Below are 22,640 nucleotides of genomic sequence, written 5' to 3'. Positions count from 1 at the left end.
GCCTGATTTGATTTAGCCAAGATAATTTTATGAGCACTTACTCAAGAGCACTTTGTGTGGAGATACATATCTCTTTGAGGTTATAATCTTGAACTATCCATTTTTTTGTTGTCTCAAGCATCAGTGTGGTGGCTAAGGGAATGCAAGCTTGTACTCAGTTCCATTGTCTTATACAGACAGTGGCAGCTGAAGGGAAGCATCATTTCCTGTATGTTGATCATAGAGGTAACTGGGTTTTTGCCTTTGGGTGCAAACCAGTATTACAGTTTTTTCTTCCTTTAAGGGGGGAATATGAGCCCATTATAGAGAGAATGTCCAACTACTTCTAAATGGGTGACTTCGCTTATAAGACTTTGTTTTTCTGTTTTTGTTGTAAGAAGTTTTATTTTAATGTAAACTCTAGTTTGCTTGCTTATTTCTTTTTCCAGGCATGCATCTTCTTATGGTGGCTCCCCCATGAGTAAGATTCTCTAGGCTGAAATGAGCCCAAACATTTCTTTTTCCACCGTCCCATTTTCTAACTCCCTTTAATTCTGGTTTTTAGCAGAAGGAAACTACTTAGATTTTCTCCTTTCTAAGCCTTCTTGTCTGGCTCATACTTTCAGAAAGGGTAGTGAAGCCTGGCAGGGGTTGTGCCTGAGAAAAAGCAGGTGCTGCTTGAGTCACGTGCCACTGTGATGGACACAGAGCCGTGTCTACACCACATGACTCTGGTTACTGTAGACTGACATGTGTGTGATTCATTGCAAAAGAGAGCATTTTTTGACTATTGAAAAAAGTGATTCCAAAGTGACTTTCCCTGCTGCTCACATATGCCAGGGAATTCTGGTGCTGGGAACTCCCACCCCGCCTTTCTACACATGGCAGCTCCTTTTTCCCTGTGATGGGACCGGAGGCAGGGCGGGGTAACTGCTGTGTTTAGGTGGCAGACCAGGGCCTACCTCAGGTCCCTAGACCTCTCCAGCCTGTAGGTAGGGGTTTCAATCAGATGAAGCTTCACCGAAAGTTACAGAAATCATTTAGAAGCTTTTTAAAATTAGAAATTTTTTTGTTTTTAAGTTCTTAATCATCTTTTTTTTTTTTTTAGAGATTCATTTATTTATTTATACAAGCACTGGGGGCAGTCAGAAGCGCGGGAGGGTGAGAGAATTCACCAGAGCCAGAGCGGGGAGCAGAGCAGGCAGAAGGACCGAAGTACACTGCTGAGGGGAGCAGCGGGCGGCAGGAGAGGTCTGCGCGCCATGTGGGACCCTCACCCGGTGGCCGAACTGGCGCTGCAGAGGCTGCGGGCAGCTTCGCAACCCAGCGCTCAACTGCTGCGCCACCGGGGAGGCACTAAAATTAGAAAATTTAACTAAAACAACAGAAAGAACTTGAGTAACATTTTCAGTTTTCATCATCCTTTTCTACAAAACATTTATACTCTTTTTAAGCCTGAATGGTACAGCTTTTTCTGACAGTGTGCTTTGAGTACTGACTTAAATGCTTAGCCTTGCTTTGTAATGTGGTCTTTGTCTTTCTGGCAGCTCCCTGCTCTGCTATGACTTACCATCACGACAGCAGACGGATATTTGTGGGCCAGGATAATGGAGCTGTGATGGTAGGTAGCTTCTGTGCTCACTCCTGTTAGCTGAAATAATATTAGCGATAAATACCTGATTGTTCGGCATAAACACTTGTTTAATCCAGTGTAGGACTTTGGCCCCAAAATGCATTGATTTTAGTTAGTGCTTAATTTTAAACTAGTCCCACAGAGCTCAGAATGCCATCGTGATTGATGGTTCACACAGCCTTAGTGCCTGAGACAAGGGGAGCATGGTGGGGAGAGAGAGAGAGAGAGAGAGTGTGTGTGTGTGTGTGTGTGTAACAGAGGAGCAGGAAGAAGAACAAAATTAGGGACCATTCATTCAGCCAGCAACTCACAGAACTCTTTATGGCAGTGCTTCTCCAACTATCTTTGGTGAAGGACCAGATATTTAAAGTTTTCTACTTGTGATTGTTTTTTTTAATGCATCTAATTGTGTGTTTGTTTTTTTCTTAATTGAGATAATTTTTATACCATAAAATTCATCATTTTATGGTGTGCAGGTCAGTGGTTTTGTACTACATTCACAAGACTGTTTAACCATTAACTTTCTAATTCCAGCATTTCCATTATTCTCCCACCCCTCAAAAAAATCTCAATACCTATTAGCAGTCAGCCCTGTACCTCCTACCCCAGCTCCTGGAAGCCACTGATCTACTTTCTGAGTCTAGTGAGCTTTCTATTCTACACATTTTATATAAATAGAATCACAAAACGTGTGACCTATTATGTCTGACTTTCACATAGCATTATGTTTCCGAGGTCCATCTATGTTGTAGCTTGAATTAGTATGCCTTTCCTTTTGTGGTGCAATCATATTCCACGACACTGATATGCACACTGTCATCCGTTAGCCTATGGGCATTTGGATTGTTTCCACTTTTTGACCACTGTGAAGAGTGGTGGTATGATCATTCGTGTACACACACACACACACACACACACAGCCCTTAGGAATGGAATTGCTACATCATAGGGTAACTCTGTCTTTAACTTTTTGAGGAACTGTCAAACTGTTTCCCAAAGTCACTACACCATTTTTCATTCCCACCAGCAATGTTACAAGGATACTGGTTTTTCGACATCATTGCCCCCGCTTGTTATTTTTGATATTTTTGTTTGGTTTTCTTATGACCGTCCTATCCATGTGAAGGGCTACCCCATTATGGTTTAATTTGCTTTCCTCCAATGGCCAGTGATGTCATAGAGTGATGAGCATCTTCTCATGGGTTTTTTTTTTTTTTTTTTTTTGCCATTTGTGCATCACCTTTGGAGAAATTAACCGATTCAAGTCCTTGGCCCATTTTTTTAAAACATGCATTTATTTGTTTGATTGTTTGGCATTTTAAGACACTTGGACTTCCAGTCCGAAAGAGTTGACCAATGAAATCATCTGGTCCTGGACTTTTCATTGTGTGGGAATTTTTGAGTACGAGTTAAAGCTCTTTATTTTCTCACACATTTTTAATTTCCTTTTCGGTATTTGTTGTTTTGGTCTTAGGAGTTTGTCCGTTTCCTCTGGCGTCTCTGATGTGCTGGATGAGTTTGTTCATAGCCGCCCTGGGGCGCTCCCCTTTTCTGTAAGGTTGATGGTAGTGCCCCCCCATTCCCTCTCTGAATCTAGTAATGTGGGTCCTCTCTTGTCTCTCTCTCCCCGCCAAATGTTTATCCATTTTGTTGATTCTCAAAGACCCAGATTTGGTTTCATTGATTTTCTCTGTTGGTTTTCCTTTTCTCTACTTTTTTCAATTCCGGTCCTTCTTATTTCCTTCCCTCTGTTTGTTTCAGTTTAGTAGGCTGGGTTGATATTCCTGATACTACATTCCGGAAATCAGTGAGAAAATCCACTGACTTCATTCTTGGATGTCACAACCATTTTGAATGGCTGTAAAGGTTTCTGAGCGCTCACTCCCTATTCCTCTGCTTCTCTGCTCATGAATGTTTATCCAGCACCAGTGTCATGCAGGGTGCTAAGTCACTCAGTCCCTGCTCTCAGGGGTCTCTCGGTCTAGTGGGAGGGACAGACAGTCTAGTGGGAGGGACAAACAGTGCACAGGCACTGAATAAACGTCAGGTCACATGTTGTAGTCAGTGCTGTGGACACACACAGGTGCAGTGAAAGATGGAGCCCAGAGGCAGTGGCCCCCTGTGGACAGGAAGATTGCTACAAGGACTTGCTGTGTGGGAGGGAGCCCGCGGGCAGAGCCAGAGAATTTTCCAGAAAGGAAGGTAGGCATTAGGACTCGAGGCGGGAGGCCTCCGGTAGCTGAGTACTTGGAGGAGGCTCTCATGACCAGGTCGTGCCAGAGCCAGTGGGGAGTGTGGGCTGAGGCCCATCACTCAGGGCCTTGTAGGTCTGGGTCAAGCTTTAGGCTTCGTTGTCAGTGCCAAGGGGGGCTCTGGGGGTTTTCAGACCAGAGCCAGGACATAACTTACATTGTTTACAGCCCCTTGGTGGAGAACAGATCGAGGGCAGTGAGCATGTTGTAGCATGTGGGTGAGGACGGCACAGTGAGGATGGGTCTGAGACAGTCTCCTTGTCGGGAGGAGGACATCAGGTTTCTGGCCTGAGGAAGTGGGTAGACAGAGGTATTGTTTATCAAGGAGAGAAAGGCTTAGGGTTGGGAAGGGGACAGCAAGGAGTCAGCTGTATGCTGAAGATGCCGCCGAGGCATCTGGTGGCCATGGAACTTGGCATTGGACTTGCAGCGTGGAGCCCAGGAGAGGCCAGGCGGGATGTCATCAGCCCCAGGAGGTTTTGAAACCATGGGAATGGCGGTGATCACCTGGGGAGAGGAGTGGAGACTGGGCGGGGCCTGACTCCTGCCTCTCTCTGAGATTTAGGACGGGGGCTGAGGGGGAAGGCAGGTTGTGGGAGGGGAGACGTGAGCCGAGATTCGCAATCTGGTGTGATCACACGAGTTGTTGGGGTGCTGGTTGGAGTACTTATTTCCCGGCCCCTGCCTGGCCGGGAGAGACCGGGAGTGTGTGTGAGTGGGCTGCTTGGGATCGGGTGTGAGAAGAGGCCCTACATAATGGGGGGGGGGCACTGAGCTGTGGGGGGCCTGGCTTTCCTAGCTCGTGTGCACTGTGTGGAAGAGGGGCTTGGAGGGCAGGCCTGAGAGGGGCTCCGGCATGAGAACTTGAAACACTGGGCGGGGCTGGAGAAGAAGTGAGGGTTTCCAGAACTGTCTGGCAGCAGGGCTTGGCTTTGCTGGCAAGATGTGGCTGTTTAATAGAGAGCGGACTTCAGCTGGCTTCCAGGTCTCTAGCCGGGCAGCTGGGGAGCGGTTGGCTGTCCTCGAGACAGACATGGCCCTGGCGAAGAGGGCCAAGGGGATAGTGTTTGGTCTGGGCTGGGGGTGGGTTCTTCGAAGCTAGTTGCCAGTGGGAGCGGGTTTGGGCTCATCTCTCAAGAAGGTTTTTTGGCTGAAAAGGGGACGAAGAATGTTGTATTGTTGAAAGAGTTTCAGGTTTTGTTCGTTTCCTTTTCAAAATGACAGGAGAAGAAACCTTGAGTTGTTGGCTAGGGGCCAAGGAGGCCAAGGAGGCCAAGGGGCCAAGGAGGAAAGAGCCGGTGGAAAGCATAGCCGCCTGCCCTTGCAGTTCCTCGGTGCTGGGCAAGTGGCAGGGCTGGCCGGGCGGCTGGGGCTTGATGCTCTTGGAGATGCCTTGGGCTCATCACGGCCACGGGCTCACACACATGTAAGAAGTCATGGTGGCGGCCTCAGCTCTCATTGTCATGGTGGCAGAAAGCGATGATTTCTCAGGGACCGTGGGTGGGTGCTGCCATTTTTCATGGTGTGTGAGGCCTCCTAGAACTCCTCAGTGGAAAGGGGCAGCGTAAACCCACTTTATCATTAGTTAGCGATTGATCTACTAAGCAGACCAGATTAGTAGCGATTATGCAATGAGGAGACAGCTTTGTACTTTGCAAAATCAAGACAGAGAACAGGAATTGGTATTGCTTTGTGGGGTTTTGTTTATTTTCCAGTCTGAGAAGTCAGCAGTTTACAATGTCTGTGTTACTTAATGCCTTAAGATCTTACCGATTTAGCCTTGATCTGTAGAATTTTTAATTAGGATTTTTTACTTCCCATATTTATGTTGAGGTTCATTTTCTGATTTTAAGAAGTATTTGCTTTTCATTTTTTTCCTTAGTTATAGAGTATGACTTAGTCTATAAAATTTCTGAGAACACGGGAGCATCAAAATAGGAAAATCACCCACAATCTCTAAATTCCGTTCCCCCCCCCCCCCGCGCGCCCCGTGTTTTGTATGTGAAATGTTTATTTTCCCCCTTACACTGCCCAGATGCTCACTACCTTCTTCTCACTGTAGCTGAGACTGTCACTTTCTATGCCTATGGCCTGGAGGCATTTTCAGCCGTAGCAGGGAGAGCCCAACTGCCAGCACACGCCTTGGCAGTGAGAGGGGTAGGAGGTGCTCACGCGGGGAGACACAGAAGTGTTGCTCTGGGCAGTGGGATTTTCTGTTTGTGGTCTGGTCTCCCCAAGAAATGGCCTTGCTGTTGAGGATTTTCTAATAAGGAAAAAAAAAGCAATAAACACGCTCCTTTTGGAAAAACAAAAAAAAGCAAGAAATGCTGGCCTGGGGCCAGGCCTGCTGAAAGGAGCAACTCCTGCCATCTGGTGTCTCCCTGTGTTGATAGGCATTTTAGGATTTTACTTTGTCTTGAAAGTTAAGTTCCTGTTGTTTAAAAAAAAACATAACTGTCATCTTATTGCATGTGTTTACTTTTAGGAATTTCATGTTTCTGAAGATTTTAATAAAATGAACTTTATCAAGACCTACCCAGGTAATTATAATGTGCTCACTCACTTGCACGCTTCTACATGGAGATGCACAGACACACATGCACATGAGCATGCACACACACACCCCTGGAACACTGTCTCTTAGGATGTAAATCAGGTTTCATGTTAACTCTTTAGTCTTGTCCCCCCCAGTTATGTGAGAGCCTATTAGCTTTCCTGCTATTAATCGTCCTTTTCCTGCCCATTAACGTTAAACATTGTATGTGCTGTCCCATTGGGTACTGGTATCAGCTTTAATTTAACCTTCTGCTGCTGAACCCACGCATCGCCTCGTTGGGCAGTGCCCCTGCCGTGTGTGTGCGAGTGTGTGTATGTCTGTGGGTGCTGCTGTCCTGTGTCTGTAGACGCTTGTGTTGATGTCACTCTGACTCCAATCCTGCCTCTCTGATTACTCCTATTTGAGGCAAATTCCTAAAAACAGGGCAAGTGTTAGGTTCTATGATGCCTGGATATTTTGCAAACTGCTTCCCAGCAATATTTTAACTCTGCATCCCAGGAGTCCTGGTGGACATTGTCTGCCCCAGAAGTCTTCACAGTGCTGCCGCCTTATCCCGTTCTTTATTTTCCAGTTTGGTAGTCAAACGAATACTCAACTTTAAGTTTTATTTAATAAATATCGACCATATGTCATTTTTTATGAACATTCATAATTTTGGCCATGATCCCAGGGAGTCATGTTTGCTAGTAAACCTATGAAGGGCCCTTTTATATAAGGCGCTTAGAGTCTTGGGATTCAGTGGCATGTATATTGTTCCCAGTTTTACTTTGCCTTGTAAATCCATGCATTTTTTCACTTCATGAAAGCAAGTGTCTGATGTTAACTTGAGCTTGAACTTGCAAAACCAAAGCAGTTTGGTTAATTTGGGGGCTCCCATCAGATCAATTATCTGGCTCCCAGAAATTTCACACATAACAATTATTCTCATCATCTTCACCATACATTTATAAATTTGTTATTTTGTGTTTGTGGATAAAGTGAAACTTCAAGTCCTGATATTTTTTGGTATACATTGTTCATTTTTGTGAAGTCTGGCCTGATAATAGGATATGGAAAAGACCTTTGAATTTTAATAGGAAGCACAAGTTACTGCTCCATTAATACTGTGTCATCTGCTCCAAATTTTATTTATTTATTTTTTAAAGATTTATTTATTTATACAAGCACTGGGGTACAGGCCAGAGGCACGGGAGGGTGAGAGAATTCACCAGAGACAGAGCAGGAAGCAGAACAGGCAAAAGGACCAAAGTACACTGCTGAGGGGAGCAGCGGAAGAGACAGGAGAGGTGTGCCGCGCCATCTGGGAATCTCCCTGGCTGGCCGGGAATCGAACTGGTGCTGCAGAGGCTGCTGACAGCTCGGGAATCGAACTGGCGCTGCAGAGGCTGTGGACAGCTTCATAGCGCTGCGCTCAACCCGCTGTGCCACTGGGGAGGCCTGCTCCAAATTTTAAAGTGATGTAATTACTGCTAGACATGGATTATGTTGTTGGCGAAACTGTTTTGTGAAAATGAATAATAGATGCTCCCATCTTGTGTTGTCGAATAATGTCCAAGTGTTACAGTGTTACCCCTAGTTTTTGAACTATCTTTTAAAAATTAAAACAATAGAAACGACTCTGACTTACCAACTCTCACTCATAGGTTTATCTTGAAATAATCAAGAATCCTTAAGTTCCTTATGAAGTTTATATCTATCCAGTCAGTATTTCTAGCAAAAGGCAAATTTTTTAATAAGTTATTTCATCATTGAATACTTTGTCAGATGATTTCATAGTTACATGTTTAGTGGTGTTTTAATCCCTATTTTGGTTTTTTAGGTTTTTTATGGGCTGTAAGGCCACATAATTTTTTGCAGTGGCTTCAAAACCTTTACATTTCATTGACTAGTAACATTTTTAAAAAAACATAAGATAGGATTGTCAGCTTTTTTTTTTTTTGCCTCAATGAACAGTTTATAAAATAAAAATGATGCAAAACACACATGACCATATTTCACCACACTGTCATAAAAGACAGGACACTTCAAAACAAAGGATTAGAAATAGGAGCATTCTTCCCCAGAGAGGACAGATGGCCGTTTGCTCCCACATCTTCACACAGACAGAGGGAACCAGCTTGGCCTCTGGCCTGAGGCGGCCCCCCACAGGCTTAGTTCCAGCAGTGTTTGAAGTCAGCGAGGTTACTCTGTGGCTGGTTTGGGCATTTAATCTGTTTGCCTCTCAGTTTGCTCTCTGAACGTGGACATACACACACCCCGTGTTTGTGTAAATCAGAAAAAGCACTGAAACTAAAGAAGCAGAAGGCCCACTTTGCCACCGAGTCAGCTGATGGCGGTTCTCACTACCTGGGACTTGGCTTATTGGTGTTGAGTGTTGAGGACAAACAGCCACCAGAACCTTTAAATTTCAGGTTCCTACCTGAGTGTTTAAAGTCCAGCATAACTGCCTAGCACTGGGTGAGCCCCAGGGTCACAGAGGCTTGGGGAGAAGCAGTCCCTCAGTGCTTCTACTGCTGAGAGTAAGTTCTACAGTTTCCCTGTCGGGCTTCTAACCTCAGTCATCAGACTGGGCACTTGTGAAACATCTGCTCTTTGCATGGACTCCTGCGTGATGAAGTAGAAGATGGATCGCTGCCCCACCATGGTTTATGGTCAACCAGAAAATAGAAACATTCTAGAAGCTAGGTAATAAGTGGAACGCCTTCCTCACGCTCAGCCCTTCTTTTGGAATAGGAAACTTAGCGATTATTTTGTCTTTATAACAGTAAGTTTGTGTGTACAGACAGAAATTATGCTGGAAACAAAATGCCTGTACCTATTTAATTTCAGAAAATCACAGTTGTTCTCTGTACAATGTCAGGGTATTCTAAACGGTCAAAGCATCAGAGTTAAATATAATGAAAACATTGTTCTTTTAAGACCGCTGCTTTCCTTATGGAACTCATTGGTAGTTGTTTTAAATCTATATTTGATCAAGTCTTTCTTGAGCGTTAATCTTTTTAAAAATCTACTGAAGTAGTGATTGGTGGGTAACATGAAGGCTTCAGGCGTGCAACTTTAGGACTCTGCACCTGCACAGACTACTCTGTGTTCGCCCTGAAGATGGGTTTCCACCTCCCCCACTTACTTGACCATTTTCTCCAACTCACCCTCCTTGCCCCTTCCCTTTCAGAGCCACCTCTCTTGTAGTTTAAGAGCTGGCTGTTTTGTTTGTCTGTTCTGTTTCCTTACCTTCCACAGACGTGAGGTCATAGGTGTTTGTCTTCCTCCGTTAACTTGCCTCCCTTAGCGTAATGCCCTCCAGGTCCATGCATGTTGTCCTAAACAACATACCATTCTTTTTAGAAGCCTCTTGAATATTATCCTGCAGTGATTTGTAGCTTCTGCTGTCTTCACACAGGAGCCAGAGGACCGGGGTGGGAGGCCTGGGTTGTGGTCGCAGCAGAGCAGGCTAGCTGAAACGTGAGCACAGAATGCAGGCATTGCCAGGAGGAATTCGCTTAGGAATTTGGACTGGGAGGCTCCAGATTCAGAGGGGCCCTCAGTCCTCATCCCAGGAGATGTGATTCTGAAGGGCACAGACTGTCCCTTTCTGTCCCCCAGCTCATCAGAACCGGGTGTCTGCGATCATCTTCAGCTTGGCCACGGAGTGGGTGGTCAGCACCGGCCATGACAAGTGTCTCAGCTGGATGTGCACGCGCAGTGGGAGCCTGCTGGGCAGGCACATCTTCTCCGCCTGGGCGTCCTGTCTGCAGTATCCTTCCAGGGGTCGCGCCTGCTGCACCGCTCTCTTGGCATGTGGTTCTGAGTCTGACCCTCAGCTGTGCATTGAGATCCAAAGTCTGAATGGACCCCGCAAACCCCCATAATATCCAGGCATTTCTGTATCTACTTCTCTTTGGTATAAAATTAAAAATAATGGAGTGAATTGCTGTTCTTTGTGGGGAAATGCTATCTGTTTTTAATATAAAATGGAAAATCTAAACCTGACTAATGTAAATCCCCTCCTCATTCCTTTGAATTTTGAAGTGAAAGAAAAGACTTTTTATTGGGTAAAGGAAAAAAAGGGAATTAATCTTATAATAATTGGTTATTTGCAGACCCTGCAAGAGAGCAAATTGGTGTCCCTGCAGAGCGTAATATAAAACTTAAAAATCTTTCATTGAACTTTTTGTTGTTGTTGGAAAGGATTCGTCATCCTAACAGTGCTCTCAAAGTTGCCTCAGGAAGCTCCCAAACTGTTAAGAAATTGCCACTTTAAAAATTTCCTACTATGGTGTGGCATTTGTCTCACACATAACCGCCCTCCTTTGGCCACCTGCAAAGTTGTGGGTTAGAGATGGCACGGTCAGGGCTGCCAGCTACGGCAAGTCATGCCCTTCTCCATAAAGGCCTTTTTTCCCCATTGAAAGTCTTTATGAAAAAATGTTTGCTACAATTGACTGTGCAGCATGAGATATTTAAAATAGTGCCATACACTTCATAGTGAAACAAGGGAAATATTCAGATCTGTCATGAGCTAATTAGCTAAGCAAATGTTTTGTGTTTGGCTTTTCATATGCGTTATAGAAATGAGCACAGTCACATATTACACATGATAATATGTAATGACATTATACCCAGTCAGCAGTGCTCTTGTTGACCAGTGTTTGGAATTTAAAAGGTATTTTATCCTATTGTGTATAAACCACTGATTTGTCATGAGTTTTATGGCTAAAAAGTGATTGAGAAAGTAATGAGTGGTTACCCTTAGATAATGTATTTTAAAATTTTCTGCTACCCCAAAGAACTGCCCTTTGGATGATTAAACTGTCCACAAGACTTGAAAGTAAACCACCCTCTGCACTTAAAGCTAAGTCATGTAGACCAAAATAAAGGGGTTCGTGTCCTGCATTTGCTGTCAGTTTTACATTATTTCTACAGCTACTTCATGGTAGCCTTTTTGTTCAGTTCTTTCTTGCTTTCTTGTTATTGAGCTATTTTACTGTCTCATACTTTGCTATAAGCTGATTCTAAATACTTGTTTTCAGGCCTGTCTTCATCAGCGTTTATCTTCTTTTAGTTCCAGCTTCTACAGCAGTGAACAAATTCTTGCTGAACGATGAATATGCATCTTCCTAGTGATTCCAGCCGTTCTTTTTCCTCCAACGTTTACACTCTGTGTGATTTTACCTTGGGTATTTCTTTTCTCATTACAGGTTTTGGTTTGTGCTCCTTCTCTTTAAAATGCACATTTTCTGTTGTCTGCCTTTGAGATGGGTTGCGTTATGTCTCCTTGACCGCTACTCCACAGATATGATTTTGACACTCAGTATGCTTTTGTTGGCGATTACTCTGGACAGATCACCCTGCTGAAGCTTGAGCAGAACACCTGTTCGGTTATCACAACACTCAAAGGACACGAAGGTAGGCTGTGCTTCCCCTGCAGTGTGTCCTCCTAGTCAGGGTGGCCAAGTTTCATTCTCAGCTCGTGATTTCATGAATGAGCAATTCCTTATGGTCTGTTAGATTTCAGTCTGCTCTGTCAGTGGGGGGTTTATTTTATTTTATTTTGCATAGAAGAACTGGGGTGGAGGCCTGAGGTGCTGGGGGTGAGAGCGTTCAGCAGAGACAGAATGGGGAGCAGAACAGGTGGATCTACTGAAATACACTGCTGAGGGGAGCAGCAGAAAGACAGGAGAGATCTGCTGTGCCATATGTGGGACAGCTCCCTGGCCAGGGATCGAACTCAGGCTGTGGTGGTGATAGGAGGCCCAGCTGTGGGATTTAGATCTCAAAGAGTGAACAGTCTGTGAAGGTAAGGGTGTCAGCTTGGGTCTCATATTGTCAAAATCTTCTACATACTTGTGTGGAAAATGCTTTCTGTTTTGTTGACCAGTTTAAATGATTTTCAGGTGCTCTTTCCAAATTTTCTTGTAAACAGAACTTTGGAAGAAGTTTTTATCTTGGTTATTACTATTATTAATTTAATCTGCAGTTTCTGGGACATAGAGCAAGACCTGTTAGGACAATAGTTAGAAGGAGTGTGTGCTCTGGTTCAGCCTCTGCTCAGGAAGCCTCCCGGCCAGGCAGTGAGGAAAGGGGTCTCCTGGGTTGGCTGGCATTGCTTCTAGGCTGCAGAGAATTAGCAAGGCTCAGCGGAAGGCGTTCAGATCGCTACTGGCTATTATGGGGTAATGAGTTAGAATCTTAGAGGCCATCTGGTGTAGATGGAAGAGTTGAGAGATTTGTTGAAAGAAATTGATGGAGTTATTTATGAAAATAGGGCTTTAAATATGACAAAATGTACTCTGTGCTTTCCAGTTAGTCTTTTTAGCTGAGACTGAGTCTCTCAAAAGATGAGGGAGCTTGTAGAGGAGAAAGAACACTAAGTCAGAATAGATTTGGGCAGGAAAGCATGGTCCGGAAGACCCCACTGTCTGGTGATGAGGGAGGGTCATTCTTCTGTGGGTTGCTCGGGACAGAACAGGTTCTGGAAGCTACTAGTGTGTCTATGGAAGACCATCTTACCTCCCACTGGCCACCAGCTGAGGTGTCTGGGACCTGGCTTCAGCAGGCTTGGTCAGGATTCACATAGATTTGATCCCCAAAGCCACTTTTACAGGATACTTTTTTCAATTTTGTTAAGTTTCTGGGAGAAGCTAGTTTTTATTTTTGTTTTTGAATGTGGCTTCATTGCTTTTCTATATACTCACCAAAAATATTATTAGCTGGTGTGGCTGGCTATTTAATTAAGTTTTTATTAACGATTTTTTTCTAGGCAAGCAACACTCAGTGGAACAACGAAGAGCTCTGTTGAAAGAGAAATCTGTAGAAAGCAAGATTTTCCCAAGGGTATCAAATTTGATATGTTTAGCCAGTAGTGTGAAGTGGAAGGTTTGGATTTTTTCACCTTAAAGTCTCTGTGCACTCACAACTTTTTTCTTGAGGCATTTAATTTTGTGAGACATAGGCCTTCACGTGGAGGGCGCGCGGGCTGCTGGAGACCTGGAGTGATCTCGGTGTTTGTCTCGGTGTTTCCACAGGAAACCTCACTACCTTTCCTCGTTAAATAGTAACAGCTATCATTTTTTCTGCCAAAAACTTTTTCTAAACTAGACTTTCATATGCAGCTGTTTTATAATTTTTTCTTTAAGTGCAGCGCGAGGAAAATAACCTTTGGAAGTCCTTGTCAGAGTGATTTGCACAGCTGGCAAGCTCACCCCCGAATCTGGAATGGGAATGGGGGTGCTATGTCTTTGCTGTGCCTCGCGGCCGAGTGTTGGGGGATGCCTGGCGCCACAGAGCTGCTGTGAGGCCCTCAAGACATAACATGTCGCCCTCTCCCCACACAGGTAGTGTCGCCTGCCTCTGGTGGGACCCGATGCAGCGGCTGCTCTTCTCCGGCGCCTCAGACAACAGCATCATCATGTGGGACATTGGCGGGCGGAAGGGCCGCATGCTGCTGCTCCAGGGCCACCAGTGCGTATGGGGCGGTGGGCATGGGGGGGGGGGGCCACGGGGTGTTCCGACGCTGCGTTCTCTCAGCCCGTGATTTTTTTTTTTTTTTTAAAGATTTATTTATTTATTTATACAAGCACTGGGTACAGTCAAAAGCGTGGGAGGGTGAGAGAATTCACCAGAGCCAGAGCGGGGAACAGAACAGGCAGACTGATGAAGTACACTGCTGAGGGGAGCAGCGGGCAGCAGGAGAGGTCTGCACTCCATGTGGGACCCTCTCCGGTGACTGGGGATCAAACCGGCACTGCAGAGGCTGTGGGCAGCTTCGCAGCCCATCGCTCAACCGCTGCGCCACTAGGGGAAGCCCTCTCAGCCCGTGTTCCATGTTTTAAGAGGACAGTGGGATGGGCCTTTCAGTCCATGTGTAGGTGCCTTTCTGTGGTCCCGAATGTCTGGGGTTCTGTAGCAAATAGGAGCACAGGATTTTTTCCCTTCTCAATCCAGAGTGCTCCCCACCTTTCTGTTCCAAGGGATCATGGGTTGAAGTACCTGCTTGAGGCACACATGGGTCAGCGGCTGCAGGGAGGGCTTGGATCACGGAGGCTTGTGTACACATCTAAGCCCTGCTTGAACTGGATGCCTGCCTTGTTTTAAATTCTAAAACCTGTTACGTTGAGTAGCATGTGGTGACGTTATAGTCCTGTGCACCTCAGCTGTGACACTGGCATACTCAGGCCCCTGCCTTCTGGTCATGAAAACGTTCCTTCCCCTTCCCTCCTTGCTGGCTAGGCGGTGACTGCTTCCTGCAGAGAGCGTCAGGGAAGATTCCCTCACAGCTCCACAGGCTGGGGAGGAGAGTGTGTCCTGGGGCACCCAGAGCAGCATCTGACAATGCAGGAAGGGGACAGATGTCTTCACCCGTTGGAGTGTGTGTGTGTGCACGCGTGCACACATGTGTGTACACATCTACACCCTGATAGCTGCCATGCTGTTTAGTTCCTTGTTTGGTGGCTTCTGAAGGAGTTACGCCTCCTTTGATCGTGGTTTCTGAAACAAGTAGGTAAATCCTATGCACCCAAGAAAGAAATCCCCGGACGGTTCAGACAACTGTAGCCCGCGTCTTGTCTCGGACCTGCAGTTCTTAACCCCCGATTTGGAAGTGGTGTTTATTTCATAGACATGATTGTCTGTGTGAGAGATTACAGGATGCCAAGTCAAGTATTCCTCGAGTCCACAGTCCTTCCCAGATAGTCAGTGGGCTGACCCTACGGGTGGAGAGGGCTGGGGCCTAAGTGAAGAGGCTCCTGTGTTTCCCCACTCGAGCCAGCGTGACTCGCTGTGTTGTTCGCAGTGACCGGGTGCAGTCGCTGTGCTACCTCCAGCTCACGAGGCAGCTCGTCTCCTGTTCCTCGGATGGTGGCATCGCAGTGTGGAACATGGATGTGAGCAGAGAGGAGGTAAGTCGCTGAGCAAGCCAGGCAGCCCAGGGAGACAGCCTCACCCTCTCTGGCCTCTGGGGTTCTGCCCTGCTGGCTGACCAGGGCCACAGTCCAGCCTCTCTAGCACACCCCAGCAGGCGTACCCTCGGGGCCTAGTACACAAAGAATGGCAACATCACTCATCTCCATGCTGCAGGCTGTAATGTTCCGCACACAGATTCTTACCTGCAGGGAGCTTGTATCTTGCAAAGGAGATTGACCAGTCTATGCATAGTTAAAGGTTGTCCATACTGCAGAGAGGCACCAATTGCTAGTTGTGTTGGTGACCTTGTAAGATTAACCAATTAGAGAAAAATCCTGATTACAATTCTGTTGCCTCGTTTCTCTTTTTGAATGTTCCAAACATCTTGTGGTGTGGCTTAGGGTAATTTGTTAGTAAACATGTGTAATTTTGCACGATATGAGAGAATGCGGAATAATTTCTTTTCAAGGGTTTATTTGGACACACCAGTGTTTTATATTCATCAAGTTATTAGTTACTAGCATCAAGAACAGCTAGTAGGCTCTTCAGTTTCCTGCTCTCTAGGCCTGTCGTGTTTCAGGGACAGGCCGTCTTGCTCTGAGAGAGCAGAAAGCTCCAAGGATCTGTATCCTGAGCTTGAGGGAGGAGCCTCCAGGGGCCCCGGGGCCCTTGTGGTTCTTCTCAGTGTTTATATCAAGTTGGGTTTCAATCCCTTTTCCCATCCATTCTCATCTCATTCCATTTTTTTAAAAAATGGAAAATAGAAGCAGGTTCCTACCGTCAAGGTCACTTGTACATGGAGTACATTTGTACATCGAGGGGAAGAAAAGACAGTCCTGTTGTTCAAGGTCTATCCTGTGCCAGCTGTTCTTGTCCTTTTAGTTGTGTATGGCAGGGTACCCCCACATCACAGGCTCTCTGGCTGCTGACACATTTCACACCATGCTTATCTGTCTTGATGGTTGCAGTGTTGATGGAAAAGCAGATTGTGTAAAAAAATGCATTACTTTTAGTAGCTTTTTTTTGTGGTTTACCAGTAAATGGAATACAGAGGTCAGCAGTCCCTGTACTGTAAGATTCTGCCCTGTGTTAGAGATCTGCACAGTTTTGGGGCTTCTGTTGGCCAGAACAGAGAATCACCCTACAGTCTCCAGCCCCACGGTGCTTGCGGGGACTGTCTTCCCAGGTCACCTGGAGATGCTGACAGCAGTGTTTCCTACCTGCTTGGCTTTCGGCCTCCACACTGGCAGCTAGAGGCAAGCTTGCTCAGCTGCTGGCTTGTAATTAGAGCGTTCCTTTTTGTAAGGAGAGATGAAACATAAGTGAGCAAGTCACAATAACTAGAACAGATCCCCTGGAAATGAGAACTTCATTTGAATCTAGTCGATCATGGCGTGTGTGGCATAGCACACAGAATACACTTGGGTCACTGCAGTGGTCAGCAGTGTTGGTGCCATCGTCTGTCTGGCTTAGCGAGAGGGAACAGGATATAGAAAAGACAGTGAAACAGTCAGAAGAGTTGGTTAATGTTCTCTTTTGCTCTTTTTGTCCAAAGTAAATTTACTTTCCTCCTCGGAGAATAAGCATATAACAAATGGCCCTGGCTAGCTTACCACAGCCCTGAGTATTTAAAGGAATAAAGTTGTGGATATTTCTTATACTTAAATAGATTCCAAAAAGCCTGTTTACTTTGTATTTTGATTTTAGTTTATCTGACATTATTTTAAGCATTTTTGCCTCCATGTGTCCCTCTGATCTCCTGCTCAGCAAAGTAATATTCTTTCCTGAACTCTGAGAATTGTGCTCTGTGAGGCTTAGACTCAGTTCAGACCCCAGATCCGTGGAGAGACCCTGGTGTGTTGAAATAAATAGGACATGTTCACAGTGGCTGGATCGAGCCTAGACATCCAGGGCTGGACTCCCACACCTGCCAGGACCTCAAGCTTGTAACTGATCACAGACAGTCACGTCCATCCTGGGCCACGGTTTCTTTGTCTGTAAACCTGGAATACTATTTCTCTGTGTCTCCTGGGGTTGTGATAAAGATGAAATGAACTAAGGCACTAGAACAGTTGGAATGCTAGGCTGTCTGCTAAACCCCTCACGAATCTTAACCTCTCACAAATCTTAACTCATTTAACCCTCACAACCTCATGAGGCATGTACTTGAACTCACCTTGTACATCAGCACGCACGTGGATGTGTGTTTCGGCTCACACTGGAACGTGGCCTTTGTGAGCAGGTGGGTACCTGGTTTTGCTGCCACATGACTGTTGCGCTTGCAACTGGTGTCACGAGGACAGATCCCCCACGGAACCATCTTTCTCAGGGACCTTGTTCACAGCAGCGTCCCCCAAACCAGCTTCTCTCCTCCACCAACCGCAGAAACAAATAATTTGTGACCCCTCCTCTCTCTCTCTGTCCTGTCCTCCCTTCTCATTTTCAACATCTCCCTCATTATTTAAAGAAGCCTCTCCTATCTCAGCCCCCTTCATTCTGTTTGTGGGTGCCTACCCCCAAGGCCCCCAGGAAGAACGACCTTTCCAACAGTAGCTGTCATACATAGAAATATTTCTAGTGGCAGATCTAAAATAAGAACTAGGAAGTCCAAAAGTTTTGATGCAATAGGAAGCCAAATAAAGAACTAGGGGCACTCACCCTTCAACCAGCAGTTCAGTAGAATCTCTGAAGTGCTGTCTTGACTACACATCTTACGAGACTCACTGTGTTTCGGTTCCTGTGACCCTCCTTTCATCGTCCCCTCTGATCAGATATGTGCTTCTTAATTTCACTTACGACATCAAGAGATTATTTCTTCTTTCATGATCTTTGGTTTAGCTTTATAAAAACCAAGATTTGCCACCTTTTTTAGTACACATGTGTGTTGGCAAGCAGTTGAGGTTAATTCAAACCTTTTAATAGGCTGATCTTGTAATCAAGGTCAGCCTCTCTTTTAAGGGCTATATTCTCTGCATTCTCAAGAGGGGAAGTTTGAGACTTGAATTGTCCCGTTTCAAGAAAAATCCATCGAGCCCATTCTCTGTGAGGGCTGTGCATGCGTGAAGATGAATGGATAGAGGAGCGGGCAACTCAGTGGCTAGTTGGGTGGAAGATGGGTATGAAGAATGACAGCACAGAGGCCACGGCTGGGGTGGGGAGGCATGCAGGTAGCCCACAGGGAGGGGGGCCTGCTCAGGGGCTGCCAAAGAAGATGGTGGCAGGTCTGTCTGGCAGTATGTCCCCCAAGAACTCTCATTTCGGTCACCTCATGACCGCACAAGCCTTCCCAGGTGGGAGTTCACCATATTCTGCAAGAAAAGGGTTTTTAACTCAGCTGGATAGAGATGTCAAACATCTTTGGCATAAAAATATACACACATAAAGATGCCTCTTAAGCATTCACTGTGAAAATTCAATCACTGCCTGCCATCTGTAGATTAATATTTGGACAATCCCCATGAACATCATTAAAGTTACTACTCAGCACGCACGGTATTGAACAGCAACAGCTCTAAAGCATGGAGGGCTTTTTAAAAATGCTGACCTCAGCAAGGCCTGAGACTGTCACAGATTTCTGAAAAGCAAGGCAGGCGTGCAGAGAAGCTGACGGTGGTGTGGCTTTCTCCCCCAGGCTCCGCAATGGCTGGAAAGCGACTCATGTCAGAAATGCGAGCAGCCCTTTTTCTGGAACATAAAGCAGATGTGGGACACAAAGACTCTGGGCCTCAGACAGGTGAGCAGCCAGCGCCGGACCCAAGCTGGGTCCATCATGTACCTTGTGTGTTTGTGTGACTGACCTGTTCTTTTGTTTGGAGCCGCGCTCTTCCCTGTTAACTCCGGCACTTACGTGTCACGGTTCCTGTGGGGCTAACGGTGACAAGACCATTCTTGGGGCAGTGACACCCCGCCTCCCTCACGGTTCCCTCCCTTTTCCTGCACTGGAAAAGAGGGTGCAGAGGACCCCGAGACCCTGCTTGTAAACAGATGAAGATCTTTTAGTTTAGGACTATGCCATGTTAAAGTCTTCACACTGGCCAAGCGCAAAGTTAGAATGAACGAGGGCAGATGGCTGTAGGCCTTATGCTTTCACCATCAGAGTATAAAGCAACAGGGCAGCCTCCCTGGGATGCACTGATACTGAGAATTTTAAATCATTCATAAATTGCTCCATAAACATCTACCCAGAGCCTTTTTATTAAGCATGTCTTAAGTACTTTTTTTTTTTAATCATAGAAACATATCCCAAATAGCCTCTAGATTTCAAAGATATTCTTATCGCTAGGTAATCATGTCATACTAAAGTTCTGCAAAAAAATATATTTCTACAGCAGCCTTGAAGGTAGCCACTCACTCAGGGTGAATGTGACCTTGCAGGTAAGTGAAAAATGCTGACTTTATGCCTTTTATTATGGGTTACACTTCTGTGAGGGACTTGCTTTAAGTTCGCGTGTGTTAATAAACTTTCTTTCATCCTACTCACAAAGCTGCCCTACAGCAAGGTCTAACTGAGGCTCAGGGATGCAGGAGTAGTTCAGCACTCATAACTTTCTAATGCTCACCTGAGTCTTAGCATCGGCCTCGTTCTCACAGTGCATGCCAGGGGGGGACAGCCGCATTGTGACTGGTGGAGGCGTCTGAAGAAACATGACGAAATGCATTTTCTCTTCTGAATTAACTAATGGAAGAGACAGGAAAGATAGAATATGCCAAAATCTATAATAACAACTGGGCTCTTTGGAATGTTTTTGAAGCTTATTTCCAGAATGACAGTGTGAAAGACTAAAAGAAACAGTAGAACAAATGATGATGGGTATTTGTTTCTTAATGAGGGCATGCGACACTTGAAATTTGATTTGAGAACTTTGCTCTGATAGGAATTGTCCTTCCTGATATCTCCAGTCATTGGACTCCCATATGAACTGGAACATTTTTTTGGTAATGTTGTTGACATCTAGACATCATCCAAATGAGTGAAAAGCAGTAGTTAGCCAGTGAAGCAGGGTTGTTTGGAAATCCATATTTCAGCCAGCTTTGAAAGTGCCTACCTTTCGTGTTTTGATGCATTCAGTTGGTGATTATAATTCAAGGCACGTCTTCCGCTCCTGCTCCCTCCCCTCTGCAGGGAAACCGTGTGCATTAAAGCAGAAAGTAACTCCCTCCCCCTCTGGCCCTCAGCACCACTGCAGGAAGTGTGGCCAGGCCGTGTGCGGCAAGTGCAGCAGCAAGCGCTCCAGCTACCCCATCATGGGCTTCGAGTTCCAGGTCCGGATGTGTGACTCCTGTTACGACTCCATCAAGGACGAGGAGTGAGTGTCTGCCTGTCGTTGTCTTACTGTGAAATGACGTCGATGCCCTCCACCCACCCGTTTGTCCCTTCCCCACCCATGAGTGGTTTCTAAGGTGAGGTTTCTATCCTGGCTCTGACTTAAGACACGTTTCTCCCACACACGAGCGGAGCCCTGCCCCGCTTCCTGAGGACATTCCTGAGCCCCATCCCATGTCCCTGGACGCAGCAGTGAGGCCGGCTCGCCCAGCATGGGGCGTCTGTGTGGGCTCACACCTCCTGCAGATCTGTGAAGACTCCAGCAACCAGTATTCTCTCTGCCACAAAAGTCAGTCACAGCAGTCTGTTGTAACTGTGTGGAGACTGTCTGTTTCCTTCCCAGCCTGACCCAGCAGGTGAATCCAGGCGGAACCAGGCTCCTCCTGACCTCCCCTTCCGATTCGTCTTTGAAACGGGCTGACAGCACATTTTGGCAGGGGGCCATGTTGCCAAGCGGTCTCGGCCGCCCTGCAAGGGTGGGCAAGTGTGGGGTTTGAGGGGTCTGGTGCTGGGCACGCGCTGCCGGCACTCAGGCCTGGAGGCTGCAGGCCGCCGTGCACTTCCTCTGCTGCATGAGACGTTCCTGTTTTTATGCCTGGGAATACGTTCTCCTTTCCAAGAATGTACAAACCCATTTTGGGGGGAAGTTTTATAAAATCCTCTCAATAGTCTTGCAACTCCCCAAGATTTCCATCTCCCCTCAATTAGTAGGTCTTTAAGAGGCAGCCACCGCCTTAGAGGCCGCTGATGCTGTCACTGTGTTTCCTCTCTGTTGCCCGGTTGGGGGACAGCGGGTGAGTTGCAGTGGTCTCTTCTCTCTCTGCTAGCCGGACGTCCTTAGCAACGTTTCATGAAGGAAAGCATAATATTTCCCACATGGCCATGGATGTCGCCAGGGGACTGATGGTGACCTGTGGGACCGACCGCGTGGTCAAGGTAACCTGCCGCATTGCCCCATTGGCATCTCCCAGTAGAGCGCTCCATCACTGGGCTGGGGCGGCTTCTGTGGCTCCAGGCCAGTCTCACCATCTGATCGGCAGCCTGGCCCAGGCTGCCGGGAAACCCTGCGTGACAAGGTGCATCCTCTTAAGTTTCGTGCCCTTGGCAGGGGCCCCTCCCGGTGGCTTCCCTCTGCCACACTGACTTTCCGAGCCAGCTGCGCTGGGCCTGGACCCCTCGGCCACTGGCCCAGGGTGCTCCTCCCCGGCTGGCCTGGGCCATGGCTGGCCCTCTCTCTGGTCTTTCACGCCCTCGCTGATGTGCCTTCCTACTGGGAAGGGGGCTTCCGAGTTGTAGGAATGACCACGTTGGCGATGCCAGAGCCACTAGGCTGGTTCCTGCGCAGAGCCACTCCTGAGGCGTGAAACTGACATTTTATTTTATAGCGGAAAAATGGGCTTCTCCCTGTGGGATTTTTTTAATTGAATTTAATCATAAGCTATTATATGATTTTCAGGTGTTGAGATTGTACCGAAAAGCTCTGTTGGGTTTTAGAGAGCTCTGTCGCCTTCTCACGGCATAACCGGAGGCGGCCGTGTGGTGCAGGGGGAGGGCGGTCGTTCGACCCCTGGGCAGGTTCTGCTGTTCTCGGCGTGACTCGGCCTCTGGCCTCCTCTCTCCTGCAGGTCTGGGACATGACGCCCGTGGTGGGCTGCAGCCTGGCGGTGGGGTTTTCTCCACGCTGACCCGGAGCCGGCCGGCCGCCCCCTTCGCCACGCAGCCCCGCCCTGTCGCTCCACTCACTGTCTCGTGAACGGACAGTAGCCACTAAAAACAAATTGACATTTTTAAAAAAGAAAAAAATGTGAAGGTGTGTTTTTGGGCATTTGTGGAACTACCTGTGGGGACTTATGGAAACGGTTCACCTGTAGAGGGTCCCCAAGGAGCAGGATGACTGCAGCGAACCTTCAGGAAGGGCGAGCGAGCGAAGGTGCTGGGAGTGACCTGGTGGATGAGCGTATGAGAGGGAAGCGGGGACAAAGCAGCTTCTGCTCG

At 46.8% G+C, this 22,640-nt stretch overlaps 1 protein-coding gene across 1 annotated transcript in view; it reads left to right on the top strand.

Moving 5' to 3' along the window:
• WDFY1 (WD repeat and FYVE domain containing 1) overlaps window positions 1-22,330 on the top strand; it is a gene marked incomplete at its 3' end in the record, with an annotated part of 43,530 nt that extends 21,200 nt beyond the window's left edge. The window contains exons 3-12 of the mRNA XM_084230665.1: window positions 1,527-1,600; window positions 6,350-6,404; window positions 10,025-10,175; window positions 11,715-11,827; window positions 13,756-13,882; window positions 15,213-15,318; window positions 18,954-19,055; window positions 20,498-20,628; window positions 21,473-21,581; window positions 22,271-22,330. Coding sequence (XP_084086791.1) covers window positions 1,527-1,600; window positions 6,350-6,404; window positions 10,025-10,175; window positions 11,715-11,827; window positions 13,756-13,882; window positions 15,213-15,318; window positions 18,954-19,055; window positions 20,498-20,628; window positions 21,473-21,581; window positions 22,271-22,330 — 1,028 coding nt within the window. The remainder of the gene's footprint in view (window positions 1-1,526; window positions 1,601-6,349; window positions 6,405-10,024; window positions 10,176-11,714; window positions 11,828-13,755; window positions 13,883-15,212; window positions 15,319-18,953; window positions 19,056-20,497; window positions 20,629-21,472; window positions 21,582-22,270) is intronic.
• Window positions 22,331-22,640: the final 310 nt, after the last annotated feature.

Source organism: Talpa europaea (genome assembly GCF_964194135.1).
Source record: "Talpa europaea genome assembly, chromosome: 1".
Lineage (NCBI taxonomy): Eukaryota > Metazoa > Chordata > Mammalia > Eulipotyphla > Talpidae > Talpa > Talpa europaea.
This window is presented reverse-complemented; position numbering and strand designations above follow the sequence as displayed.